This window comes from Rhineura floridana, chromosome 7 (genome assembly GCF_030035675.1).
Source record: "Rhineura floridana isolate rRhiFlo1 chromosome 7, rRhiFlo1.hap2, whole genome shotgun sequence".
Lineage (NCBI taxonomy): Eukaryota > Metazoa > Chordata > Lepidosauria > Squamata > Rhineuridae > Rhineura > Rhineura floridana.
Genome location: NC_084486.1, coordinates 525,398 through 539,646, shown reverse-complemented (window position 1 = coordinate 539,646; position 14,249 = coordinate 525,398). Strand labels below are relative to the sequence as shown.

The following is a 14,249-nucleotide window of genomic DNA, read 5'->3' as shown; positions in this document are numbered from 1 at the left end:
AAAATATTATGTCCCTCCCACAATCAACACAAAGCTGTTTCAGTAAAGTATCCTTGCATGAACATGTTTCTAATTCCCAAGAATAGAAGCCATTGTTATTCAACTGCAGCAAAATGGACAGACACTCCATATCCTGCCTTATAGACAACAAATTTTATTTGCCATTTGTTAGAGCCTTATGTCAGATGATCACAGAGGCCTGGAAAGCTGGTTTGTATTTATACATATAAGACTAAAAGCTGGGTTGCATGTCTGCTATGATTCTAGGACAGTGCAGAAAATGCAAATAATGGGGCGTTTGATGCAGAATACAGCTTCCTGAGATTAAAAGAAAGTTTCTAGTCCTTATAGATGCAAACGTTGGCTTTAATGTGTGTGTAAACACTGTCTCCCGAAATCTCAAAAGTCAGGGAGATGGTAAAGATTTCCAGAGGTTGACGGTAATATCTTGCACATCTCATTTCTTGCCATAGCTAGTGAAAAGTCAATAAATTATGAAAAACATGAATTTGCATAATTTATTCAGGTTATAGAATCCAATTTTTCTTTGCACCAAACTTGGACTTTGAAGGTACAAATTTTAAGCTTTTAGCAGACAATTTAATCCAGCCCAGGCTAAAAGTAGAGAAATGTTAAGAAATACAATTCACAATCTTAATAGAGTTGAGTATGTGTTCCCATTTCACAGAAGCCTAAGAGCTCCAATGAATGTCTAAGTAATCCAAGCATATCCAATAGTGTTTAACTTGCATGAGATGCATGTAACACGCTTAGTATGTTTTCCAATTAATATAGATATGAAATATACACAATATATAAAAACTTCAGAAGAGAATCAGTGCTACATTTACCTTCACACTTGCAATTTGAATTTTGTACTATCCATCCCCACTAAGAAAAGTTCTGCCACTGAGACCAGGGGAATACCAGGCATTTTGAGCACTTTCCCCTGTCCTGCTCTGAGGTAAGTCACTGAACTTTGGCAGGAAAGGGAAAGACAGCAGCAAAGGGTGCTTTGTGGCCATCCACTAATGAACACCCACAAAAAATTCAAAACTTTGAGAGAATTCACAAAGGAAAGGAAGCACTGCGTTGGAAAGCTCACAAAGGCTTGCTCTCTTCCAGGTAAGCAGTAGCATGCTTGTGCATCCTTAATCATGGGGCACTGTCATCTTTGTACAAAATGTGACAGGTATTTATGTGTAGCAAAAGCAAATGCAGCATCCAATGATGCACAAGTCAAAAAGGATGACAGTGTAAGAGTGAAAAAATAAGGTATTTATTATTTGAAGTCCAACATGTTTGGGGAAATACTAAAACTATAAAATTAGGAAATACAATCTTAATATCATATACCAAAGTACTTAATCCTCTCCTCCCCAAATATAAGTTATAAAAAGCCACATCATGACATATAGCCAACTTTATAATACACAACCAAGTCTTGGATAAAATGTTACTGTGTTCCATTTCAGAAGTGTAAATGATATTGTTACTAAAATTATTAAGCAAGTATATAATTTCACAAAGACTCATTCTAGTTTCCACTGGACCATTATATTGTTGGGTTTTTGCGCATGCTAAAAACATCATGACAAACCATGATTTATAATGACAAGAATTATCTCAGGCAAGCCTTAGACTCTTCTCCTCTGGCAAAGCTGCAAGGAGATTGGAAGCTTAAGCTGCCACTTTAACTGCAGGTTGTCATTTCATCTGAACCAACAAACTATGGTTAATCTTAATTATGATTTGTTTGAAGCAGGGCAACTTCAAACCAGAGATTACGACACAGTTTTTTCCCCAACAAACCATAGTTAAAGCCAACTGGTTTAGGTTCCGACATGATGTTAAACTGTGGTCAATCAAAAACAGAAAAAAAGGCTTCCAATCTCCTCCTTGTAAATGCACCGGGTGCACAGGAGCTCAGCTGTGACAACCAAACATGACCCAGTATATTGCAAGGCTCTTATACTCACTTTCTTTTCTAGACCATTCAGGCAAAAATACTAAGCCTTCTATCTTTTAGCCTTTATTATTTTAGTTCCAGAGGGGTGCTACTGAAATATTACTCCAAGCATTTATGGCATTAAAAATGGCAACAGTTAGCCAGAGCTTGCACCTGTAATAGGAGCTTCAACTTCTATCATGGTTTTCTCTCTTCTTAAAATTTCAGCACCATCATTGATGATTCTTAGTGCAATTTCTTCATCTACCCGGCCTTCTTTTATTAGGTGGTTTTTCAAAATATCAGCCCTTGGTTTTCCAGCTGTATCAAACACTTCTTCTGATGTTAATCGATGCGTTGGTGGAAAAGGGACAGCTGAAAATGAAATAATACCACAAATATTATTTACAAATGAACTACCGTATATTCCGGCGTATAAGATGACTTTTTAACCCTGGAAAATCTTCTCCAAAGTCGGGGGTCGTCTTATACGCCGGGTGTCGTCTTATTAGGGTTGCCATATTGCCTGGATAGCCGGGTTTTACCCGGATTCTAAGCATGCCACCCGGCGCCCGGCTAGCCCCTTAGGTGGCCCGGATTCTCAGCTTTCATTTAAAAAAAAATTAAGTTTCTAGGTGGTGCAGTTCTCGAGATATATATAAAAACGTCAGGTACCCACCCCCCCGGTTAAATCTTTTTTTAAACTACTGTATAGCACTTCGTAGCTTTAACCCCGCCCGTTCAGGATTTCAGCCAATCACTGTTAGTGTTTGCTTGGTGGCAGTGTCTGCAAAACCTCATTGCGAGGCCAGAAAATGGTGGTTTCCCCTCCTGTTTATCTGAAAATCTCATAAATTGGGTAGGTATATACATTTCAGTTTTTCCCCCTGTTGTGTGTAGGAGTCAGATCCTGGGCAGTGTTTTGAAAACCTTCCCAATAGTTGCTTTTGGGGGTAAAAACAGTGCTAATCCCATATGTCCAGAGTAAATCCTATTGAATTCAGTAGGAATTACTTTTGAGTAGACATGATTATGAATGTGCTGAAAATCAATGGGACTTTGGAGTGAATGTAAAAAAGAATTGTGTTTGTGTTCTCTTTCTTCCCCCCCCGTCCTATTTTAAAGCAAGTAGGCAGCGCTTACTTAGGTATTGCAGTTTTTATTCTGTAGGAAACTAATACTGATTTTTAAAAAACTAATACTGATTTTTCTGCAATGACCAATTGGTTTGACAATAAACTATTATATGGGCTGTATGTATTTATACATCTGCAGTGTGTGCGTGTGTGTATGGAGTCTTTCCAACACCCCTGTGAGGTAGGGTTGGAAACCAAGGCAGCTCACAACAAGAAATAAAGCCATTTAAAATCCAATAACCATAAAAACAAGTATAAACAGTTGCAAAACAGCGTAAAGTGGCATGATTCGGAATTTTGGGTTGTGTGAATGAAGTTGCTTATCACTTGAGGTTGCAGTTCTGTCCCTGTTTGAGTAAGCCCCATTGAATACGCTGGGACTTGCTTCTGAATAAATAAATTTAGGATTGCACTATAAATATCTTTACAGTTTGTGTAAATAATAAATATATTTGATAGTTATGCTTATATAAATATTTCTTCATTTATCATATTTTTGGTTTTTGGTTAGGAATCCTGACTGGTTGTGAGATGCTTAGTTTTTTGCCTTATAGGAATCTTGTTGTGGTTGGTACATTTAGGAAAGTGTTACTGCCTTCTGGTTTTTTTTTCCTATTTGCATTTCACTTATCTTTAACCTCACTCCGTTACAGCCACAGAAGCAACAGCAGCATATGCAAGATAATTAACTCCCATTACTGATAAGAACAAGAATTTATAATTATGATTTCAATTAAAACAAGAGGCTTATCAATACTTTGAAGAGGACCAGATATTTATTTTCTTTCTGAGCCCAGGACTGGGTCTTTCATGATGCCCGGTGGGGGGGGGGGAAGCAGGAGAGTAGTCAATAAGACAGACATCCTGGCATTGGTAATCTAATTAGCAAGGTATGTGTGGGGTTGTTGTACACTTCCAGGCTCAGTTTCATTTTGAGTATGGAGGTGGAACCTGTGTAGATGTGGTTATCAAAGGGAGAAGAAATTTTGAGTTAAGCAAAGCTCTGCTTTTATAAAACCTAAGAAACATACAGATACTTTGAATGTCTGAGTGCCTGCACTGGTGGAATACTGGAGGAACTTGTAAAACTTGCTGCAACAGTATTTAGAACTGAGCATGTGGTGTGAAAGACTCCTTTTCCTAACATTTTGGCTTGTTTTTCTCTGATTGTGTATTTTTATTGTTTTTACTATATTTGTAAGCTGTGCTGAGCTCTGTTTTTAACAGCAAAAGGGCAGGATATAAATTCTCTTAATCAATCAATAAATACTCCATAGTGTTGGAAACTAGAGTCTAGGCATTTAATGTTGCTTTTAAAAAAAAGATTTCTCACATCTTTCCCCAGTTTTTGGTGGTAATTCCTAGGCACAAAAGCAAAACAACTGGACAATCCAAATATTAATATTTATAAGTGACAGTTTTCCTGCTAAGTACCTGCATGTCATAAGCAGGGGTAGTCTTATACGGCGAGTATATCCCAAACTCTATATTTTAACTGGAAAAGTTGGGGGTCGTCTTATACGCCCAGTCGTCTTATACGCCGGAATATACGGTAGTTAGAATAATTTCTGAGCACCGTTTTGATTCAAGACAGACAGAATAGTGACTTTTAAAAAAAGAAATGCAGTTGGCTTAGTTATCTATGTATACATAATACTAGTAAAATGAGGGGGCTGGATATGTGAGAATACTGTGGAATACATTACAGGGTATGCACAGAGTATCAAAGGTTTTACTTATTGCTTTATTATTAAATATATCTCGCACTTTTCTTCCCAAAGGGAGTCCAGGGCAACACACAGAGCACACAGAGATATAACTTTCCTGGCTGTGAGGGCCAGGCCATTCAGTTTCAGAGATGCAAGTGCAGTGACTTACTATTTCACATAGGAATAAATGGCAGCCGCTATTATTAGAGAAATTAAAGGGTGTACCACTGAGGATGAAAATATATTCCCTACCTCTAGTGACCTAACAGCTGAGAAAAATCAAACTGGAGTCTTTGTTCTGGTTGCACTTTTATTCTGGTTGCATTTTTTGCTCTAGAGCTCAAGAATATGGTTCAATTCAGACATAATGTCAAACCAAAGTCCAGGAAGCAGTGTGAAGAGGTGTCTTAATTGACAAACCATAGTTTGTGATCAGCTAGCACACTAGAATCAGAAGCCATCATATGAAATGCAAATCATGTTGTGTGCTGTGAACTGGTGTGATGTCTGAATTCAGTTGACAAAGTCATTGTTATGGTAATTCTACCTTCATAAGCTATTCCACAATGGCAATAAGAATGAACTTATGAATCTGATATTGAGAGGATACAGCATGGAGTTAGACAAGCAGCTCTAAACCAGGAGCTACTTTTGAAAACTCAAATCATAGTTTGGGTTCTAAACTATGGCTAGCACAAACTATGATTTGGTGTAATAATAATAATAATAATAATTTTAATTTATAAGTCGCCTATCTGGCCAATGGCCACTCTAGGCGACGTACAACTCAGTTAAAATACATCATAATAAATACAGTACAACAATAAAACAGTAAAACAGTGACAGTTCAGAGTAGCAGGCAATTAGTCAAAAAGATTAACCCTCCCCGGAAGTCCCGAAGTGTAAAAGTTAGGAAAGCAGACCCTTGTTTGTGCTGGACTGTGAGGGGGAAAGAGAGTAGCAGAGGGAGGGGGGAGAGAATATTTTCATCACTTTTCCCTGACTCCTGATAGTCTTCAATCATCTGTTAAGCAATACACAGTTGTAGCAGAACCAGCTGGAAATGTGATGGTAAAAGACAACTCTGGGCAACTGAGCATCATTCAAAGGGAATGAAAAGCAAGAGGACAGAAAGTGATGGACCAGCGCCAGTGGGCCAACCTCACACATGGCTCCATCACCTTTTTTACTTGTTTTGTTCTTGGGCCATAATTGTTCCTTAAAGGAGATCATTTTTACTTATTTTTGTCTGATGGTCCCTGTGAGATAGTAAGCATCAAGTGTGATGGTGGCTGTACCCAACACTTCTCAGGGTGAGAGTGTGCTAATGAGCAAAGACCTAATTTCCTAGGTGAGAGGGTATCAGCATCAGGGCTGTGGAGTCAGAGTTGTGAGCAATTTTGGGTGGAGTCGGAGTCGGTAGAAATGTACCGACTCCAACTCCTTCATAAATGGCAAATGTATATTAACTAGTAAAACAAATTTACTGTAGTAAAATGGTAGCACAAGGCATTTCATCACCACCACGTGAATCCAGAGCTTGGAAAAGTTACTTTTTTGAACTACAACTCCCACGAGCCCAATCCCTGGGGCTGATGGGAGTTGTAGTTTAAAAAAGTAACTTTTCCACGCTTTGGATTCACATGGTGGTGATGAAATGCCTTGTGCTACCATTTTACTACAGTAAATTTGTTATTACTAATTAATATACATTTGCCACTGATGAAGGAGTCAGAGTTGGACAGCAGAAAAATAGAGGAGTCGGAGTCAGAGTCGAAGGTCTGGCGTACCGACTCCACAGCCGTGATCAGTATTCCCCAGGTAAGATCTGGGGTGGAAATTAGCAGGTTTTTGTTTTTATTGCTATTACATTGCTTTTACTCAGTGTACCTATTTTCTATACAAGATTATTGGTCAGTTGAACATTTTACGTATTGATATATAAGAGAAACCAACAAAACTACAGATATCAACAGATAATAAAACATGGAGGGGGAGAGCATAGACACATACATTAATACCAAAACAGGAAAAGGGAAAAGGGATGATGAGCTTAAAGGAAAATGCAATACATATCAATCAAGATCTCCAGACAAAATCATATTTTAAGGGAGCCTGTCCATGCATCTGCGTATCCATACAGAACCATCAAGTAGCAATAAAGTCTTGAGGATCCACATCGCCCCAATCACCCGAAGGTGATGAGTCCATTTCTCCAATATACCGATGAAGAATGCTTTTTAAAGTCAACTGAAAAGTTGAGAAATCTTTCCAACCCTGAGTCAGTACCAACTGTGCAGCAGTAAGTAAATGAACAACCAGAGGTTTACAAACAATTTCAGAGTTACAATCTACAAACAGCGAAAGCAGACAATCTGAGGTCCAAGTGCACCTCCCAACCAATGATTAGACCAATCTCTTTCACCACCAGTGTCCAAAAATTGTAAGCATACTGACAGCCCTACGACGTGTGGTAGTAGGTACCTCTGCTAACAAAGCAGAGTTCCCATTCATGTAACATGGGCTAGCCTGATTGGGGTTAAAGCCACAGGTGGATCACCTTTAAAGAGTTTTCACAAATGTTAGTGGACACTGAACAGAAGGGCGTGAAAACCAGATCTTGTTCCAATGGTAAAGACTGATTTCTTGTTCAAGATCAGTGTCCCATGCCTGTTGGAGGGTATGAAAAGGGGAGAATTGTTTAGCCAATAACATGGAATACAATATAGAGCAAAGCCCTTATAGCTATTTATGGATCTGAGTGTCCATTTTTCAGAAGGCTTGAGTGACCTTGTACCACAGTTGTTCACCTCTGGAATCCTAAGAAAACCATTAAGTTGTCTGGTATGAAACCAGTTCAAATTAAGGTCTCGAAGTTGGGCTGTTAGTTGGAGTTCCATTAAGGAAGCATTGTTAGAGTAAAAATCACACAAGCAGGGAAAGCCGGTTTGTATCGATCATTTGTGGAGGGCTCATCTGTCAATTCCTTGGAACTAGGGGTGAAAAGGCAAAGTAAGTAAGGGAGAGGGTATGGAAACCATCTTACTTTGCTGTATACACCAGATCCCTAGCGTACAGTGCATGAAAGGATTAGGAAATTGCTTCCATGAAGTTCTTAGAAGACCAGGGCACTTAGAGGTAGGGAAGGGGAATCCAAGGCCTCAATACCTGCCCACAGTTTAGAAACTTTGGTTAGTATTACAGGAATAACCTGACAGATCTGAAACACCTCAAGAAGCTCCAGCCACCAAGTCAAGATTTGGTATAGAATAGAGAGGAGGAAAGCCTTACCCTTTAAGACTGCAACTAAGGGCTTTCCATGCTTTCATATTAGAAACAATGGCCTTAATAACAGATAAATAATTCAACTGAAACAATTTATCACAATTCCCGGGAATATAAACACCTACGTATTTTACCATACTTTAACCACCATGGACTACCGAATATAGCTTTGAAGACCCACATTCCAAAAGAAGATTCAGATTTATCACAATTTTATACAGCAGCCAAACACACCACCAAATCTCCCAATTCTGTCAATAACCTGTGGAAGAGCTTTGAGTGGGTCTTCAAGCATGTCATCTATGAATAAACTCATAGCCCAACTCATAGTCCCTAATCGCACGGTGACTGTGGAGTAGAAGAGCCAGTGGTTCAAATGATAAAATAAAAAAGGGGGGACAGAAGGCATCCGTTTAGTACCATGAAAAAGAGGGAAAGAATCAAATCCACATTACTGATATGCACAACTGCCTTGTGGGGAATTAAAGTTTGGAAATGACTCCTTGTAGCTTATCCCCAATCTGGTGCCACTCTAACAGCTTCAAGAGGTACAGCCATTCAAGGAAATCAAATGCTTTGAAGGCATGAAAAAGGATCAGGGCAAGTGGACTGTGGCTAGCTGTAGAGTGTTGGATCACATTAAGGAGCCAACATATAGAATCTGATACTTGTCTGCCTGGCACAAAATTGGCCAGGTCTGGATGGATATATGAGGCAATACATGTATTAAAAATGCACTGCAATGGGTGATGTGAAAAATTCTGATCCTGGTTGAGGAATGAGATAAGGCGGTAAGAATCTATTTGTTCTGGGTCCTTCTGGGGCTTCTGGATGACCACTATTCTAGTCCCCAACCAGGATTCAGGCAAAACATCCCCATCTAGCAGTCCATTAAAAAAGGCCACCAGAAGAGATATCAGGGACTTCCTGAGGCGGTTTTAAGTCACTGGAGAATCCATCTGGACCAAGGGACCTACACCCTTTGAGCTTAATGATAACTGCCACCACCTCCTCTGTCATGATGCTGTCATTTAAGAGCCTCCTGAAACTCAAGAGAAAAAGGGAGGAGGGCAACCCTGTCTAGCAGCACCTTCAACCCTCCTTTTATGCTTGATGGGGTCCCCCAGCCCTCAAGCACTGCAAGACATAAAAGTAAGATTGCCCACCCCATTCTCACCCATGAACATATAAGAAATCAGGGAACTTCCAGCAGCATAGAGAGGGAGGGAGAGGGACTCTAACATTATGAGGAGCATACCCTTGACTGAGGCCCAATTCAGTTCTTTCCTACATCTTCCCCATCGCTGCCTCCTTCCCAAAGAAATTATAACAAATAGCTAGGCATGTAGCTATGGTATCAAAAACCTTGCAAGGGATCTGCAGAGGGGAGAAAGTCCCTTTGCAGGCAAGCAGCTATGCACCAAGGTGGGGTGGGAAGTACATCAAGAGAAGAATCTTTTGCCCGATCATCATATCATTATGAAAAAGCAGTAAGACAAATGCTTGTCCTGGTGTGCACACTCACTGAACCAGTGAGCCTAGAATAAGCAGGGATGGGGAGAGAACATATTAACCATAAACAGTGAACAAAAACATTGTCTCCCTGCCATCCTGGTGCCAGAAAATGCAACAGAGACATCACCAAAACTGGAGCCAGATTAAAGCTGTTAAAAAAGGGAGAGGATCATCTTCCAGGTACGTCATTACAAGAGCAGAGATTTCAGGAAACTGCAGGTTGAGAGTCAGGCCCCTTTTGGCCCTGACAATATTTCTTTGACTGTCAGTGCAGATTAATTGTAATCCACTTATCCTAGGACTGGTCATCTGAATCATCTCCATCTGCCTCAAGTTCTCTCTCACTCAAGGGCAGTTTGAGACCCAAGAGGAGTAGAATATGTGCTACTTCCTGCTGATTAACTACAGTATGGAGAATCCCATCAACTGTTACTATTAGGCATAATAGGAAACCCCACCTATAGGGAATCTTAATACCAGGTATTAATTCATTCCCCTTTGTTCCTAAGATAGTCCTGCTGGGTCTCACTCGATGGATCGTCACCTTGTAGTGGTGAGCGGGCTTGTGTGTTCCAATGAACCCTATGAGTGATGCTGTCGAGAGTCATGTACTCCCATGGCAGTAAGGTCAAGGGAGAGGAACCAGACAAAGAATGATCCAGCAATGTCCTCAACAGCAGAACAGGCAGAGGATGTGTATGTTACAATGGCTGTGAAGGCGGATGAAGGCTACAGCAGATAAAAGACTTCCAATCGTCGTGGTATCCATGCCATTGGATCAAAGCATTTTTCTGTCAAGATTGTGTGTTGATCGTTGTGCGCCGATCTCCCCACATAAAACAAATTCACGCACAGGCGTCTTCCAACTAAATTATCTTGGAAGACAATCTTACTTGGCCATGAGCGATCGCCAGTGAGCGAGCGAGCCTGCTGGATGTTATGGACAAGAAAGTAATAGAGAGCTGATTGCCCTTCTTTTAGTTGCAGCAAAGTTCCAAATAATAGCAAAATTATTTTTTTAACTGTCTTGCAAAACAAGGACCTGACAGTCCTTATAAGCAAGTTCCTTCAGGGTACAGACCCATTTAAGCAATTCCTCCTTAATATAAGTGATAAGTGAAGTAGATGACAACGTTGCAAGGCTTAGCTTGGCCTGTAGGTTTAGGATATAAGGTGTGATAAGCAAGTTCAATGTCGCTGGGTGACGCGAGCCAGTCTGAGAAAAGCTCTGTCCACCTTTCAAGGAGGAAGGCCCTCATATCAGGCCTCTTCAAATAATCTAGAATGCCACGCATGTGAATATTCTGCCTTTGCTTTCTGTCCTCAAGGTCCGTAAATTTAAGCTGGGAGGTCCACTGTAGTCTCCTTTAATTTAAATATTAGGTAAGCATTCTGTAGGCACAAGCCCACACCTCCATGGTGGCTGCTTTCCACCTCTTTTTTGCATCAAGAGACATCTATTTAGTCTCCAGAGGTTTCAAGGCAGCAGACCATTCTTCCTTAAGATCATGCCTCTGCTGCAGAAATTGGGTTGCAAACTCTTTCTGAATAAGAGCACCAAGATCTTCATACTCAGGACTCCCTGATTTGGCAGGCTTAGACACCACATTGGAGGCCTCGCTCGAGGAACTGGGCTCTGCTCTGAGTGGCTGTTTTAGCCTGAAAAATGGTCTACTAAGATTCATTCCTGTGTCTGTTGGATTCCCCCAATGGCGTCTGGCTCCAGAGTCGGTGGGATACACCATTTACCAGGACAGCATACCAAAGTGCTGATGATCAAGCTGGGCTCCCTCTCTAATCAACCATTTCCATCTGCGCCAAGTCATGCCCCCCATTAGTTGAACATTTTGAGGGTTTTCTTAAAGTGAGAAGAGTGGATGGACAGATGTGGTGGGTGTAAGGAGAGTGTCATTGTTGAGTGATTGCTTAGATTAGTTTTGTATAGTGTGAGTGTGTAAATAAATGATTTTGATTATTATATTATTATGTGTGTGTTTTGCATAATATTTATGAGATTGTCCTGATATATTTTGTCATGTATTTTGATGATTTTTAAAGTATTTGCTCTTGTGGTTCTTAGTTGTTTTACTAATGTACACGGTTTAAATATATTTATTGTTGTTTAAATATGTTGTCTAAAATGTGTAATTTATTATTGTTATTTAATAATAATAATAGCAATAACAACAACAACAACAACAAGTGGCGATGGTGTTTGGTTTTCAAGAAAGAATTTGTGTTGTGTATTTCTTACACTATTTCCTTTTTTTTTACAATATCTCTGATGAAATATGAAGCAGTATATAAATTAATATTTGAATTATTGAATTATTATTTGAAATGTGGTGTTGGAGGAGAGCTTTGCGGATACCATGGACTGCAAAAAAGACAAATAATTGGGTGTTAGCACAAATTAAACCAGAACTGTTACTAGAAGCTAAAATGATGAAACTGAGGTTATCATACTTTGGACACATCATGAGAAGACATGATTCATTAGAAAAGACATTAATGCTGGGGAAAACAGAAGGGAGTAGAAGAAGAGGAAGACCAAACAAGAAGAGATGGATTGATTCCATAAAGGAAGCCACTGACCTGAACTTACAAGATCTGAACAGGGTGGTTCATGACAGATGCTCTTGGAGGTCGCTCATTCATAGGGTCGCCATAAGTTGTAATCGACTTGAAGGCACATAACAACATCAACATATAAATTAACTAAAATACAAATAATGTCTGAATTGAGCCAATGGTAACCTGGATATCAGTAGATGAAAGAATGTTTTTATTTGCAAAAATATGGGGATAATGTAAGGATTACTGACAAGGAGTTGAAGTGGCATACATGTTTCAAGCACAAGCTAACACATCAGTGGGTACTGGGACATTGTCCACAGTAAGTTACCAGTAAAGCCAGTAAATGCACAAGCATTCACAAGGTACTGCTGGTAAACATGTGGCAAAACGGATTCACATATTGATTGTTGGTGGAGATGTCCTAAGATACAGAGACAGAAAAGAAACTCAGGGAGCAATCCAAAGTACTGGCTGGTAGTGGCAGAGCTTAAGAGAGTGGCATAGCCACTGCCACATTCATAGCCCTGTCAGTCAGAGAGGAACCCCCCCCCTCTTTATCACACCAGTTCCCAGCTGGTGCAGCAGAGACCTAGACTGGGTGTCTTGCCATCACATGAAAGCAGCATCGCTGGCTTAGATCCAGTAGATCCTTGTGCTGGCCCAGCTCCATACCTCACCCTATTTTGTAGCTTTTGCTGGCTACCACCAGTGGTAGTTTTTGCCCACTATTTGAGCAAACACTCTTTGGTGGCAGACCTAGCCAGGGCTGGGCAAAGGGACACTTCTGCCTCATCCAAACCCCATCCAGCACAACAGAGGGTTTGGATTGTTCTGTTACCAGGTATTAACTCATTCCTCTTTGTTCCTAAGACCTGCTGGGTGTTATGGACAAGAAAGCAATAGAGAGCCGATTGCCCTTCTTTTAGTTGCAGCAAAGTGACAAACAATAGCACAATGAAAAAATTAGAAACCCCCCTACTATCCAAGAATAATATAAGTCATGAGAAATATTTAATATGGATAAGATCTCACATCACTTTAAAAACGTACAGCTAATCCCAAATTTAATGATGATTTCATTGAAAAATGGTATCCAGTTAGAAATATAATGCTCAGCTAACTAGAAATACAAGATACTCAGATTTTCTTCAATAATAATTAATTATAAGATGCATACTTATTATCCAGAGGGGCTGCTGTGCTAGCTTCTTGCAGCAAAAACACTAATAGTGTTGTGGCACCTTAAACACTAACAACTTTTGTGGACTACACTTCACTTTATCAGATGCAAAAACAACAATAGAAAAAGAAGCTCCTAATCAAGTTTACGAGCATAGACTCATTGTACTACAGTAGAGCAATAATTAACTTGTTTGCATTTACAGGGCTAACTCTATAATAGCTTTAGGTGCTGTGAGGTCATTTTTATTTTATGCTTTAACTTATTACATACCACTTAGATTTTTTAATGGTCTAGGAATGTTATAAATGAAATGCTTGGAGAGAAATTAAAGCTGTAATCCAATGACATGGGAGGATGTCCTGCTGAACATACTAGGACTTAATTTAAGAATAAACATTTATAGGATGGCACTGTTAATCTGTTGTGGGTGTTTTACCTGTTTGTGTATGAGGTCGGGAAGAGGTTCAACAATGACAGAACGTCACTGTAAACTGCCAAGAAAAATAGCTCTGCAGTAGCTGCTGCCTGGGCTGCTCTGTCCAACGAAAAGCATGTGTCCTGCTCTGACCCACCTTAAGGCTCAGGAGAAACAGACTGCTGTAGAGGCACTTACTGGTTCATCTGAATCACTTTAGGCAGAATATAGCAGGATCACAACAAGCAAGGTATGGGCTGTAAAGACCTTGGATAGCAGACTCCAGAAGGTGCTGGCTGAAGAGACCTGTTGTCTCAGCAGGGTGAAGAAGCCTTCTGAAGCCTTACAAAGGTCTTGTACTGCTGTTGGCCCTGCTCATACCTGAGAAGTTCTATGAGGGGGCAGGTATTTCGGGCTACACAAGAAGCAGTAGTGTGCTATTAGAATTTTCTGGGCCCAGTACACTGTAGGTGGATTGTCC

At 40.1% G+C, this 14,249-nt stretch overlaps 1 protein-coding gene across 7 annotated transcripts in view; it reads right to left on the bottom strand.

The window, feature by feature from the left end:
• Nucleotides 1–14,249, bottom strand: part of PPP3CB (protein phosphatase 3 catalytic subunit beta) — an 87,257-nt gene that overhangs the window by 65,279 nt on the left and 7,729 nt on the right. For 6 of the 7 annotated variants that reach the window (XM_061634618.1, XM_061634621.1, XM_061634619.1 and 3 more), the window contains exon 2: nucleotides 2,123–2,323. In XM_061634618.1, coding sequence (XP_061490602.1) covers nucleotides 2,123–2,323 — 201 coding nt within the window. Of the gene's footprint in view, nucleotides 1–2,120; nucleotides 2,324–14,249 lie in introns of all 7 variants that reach the window. The other variant, XM_061634624.1, reaches the window with a different exon arrangement.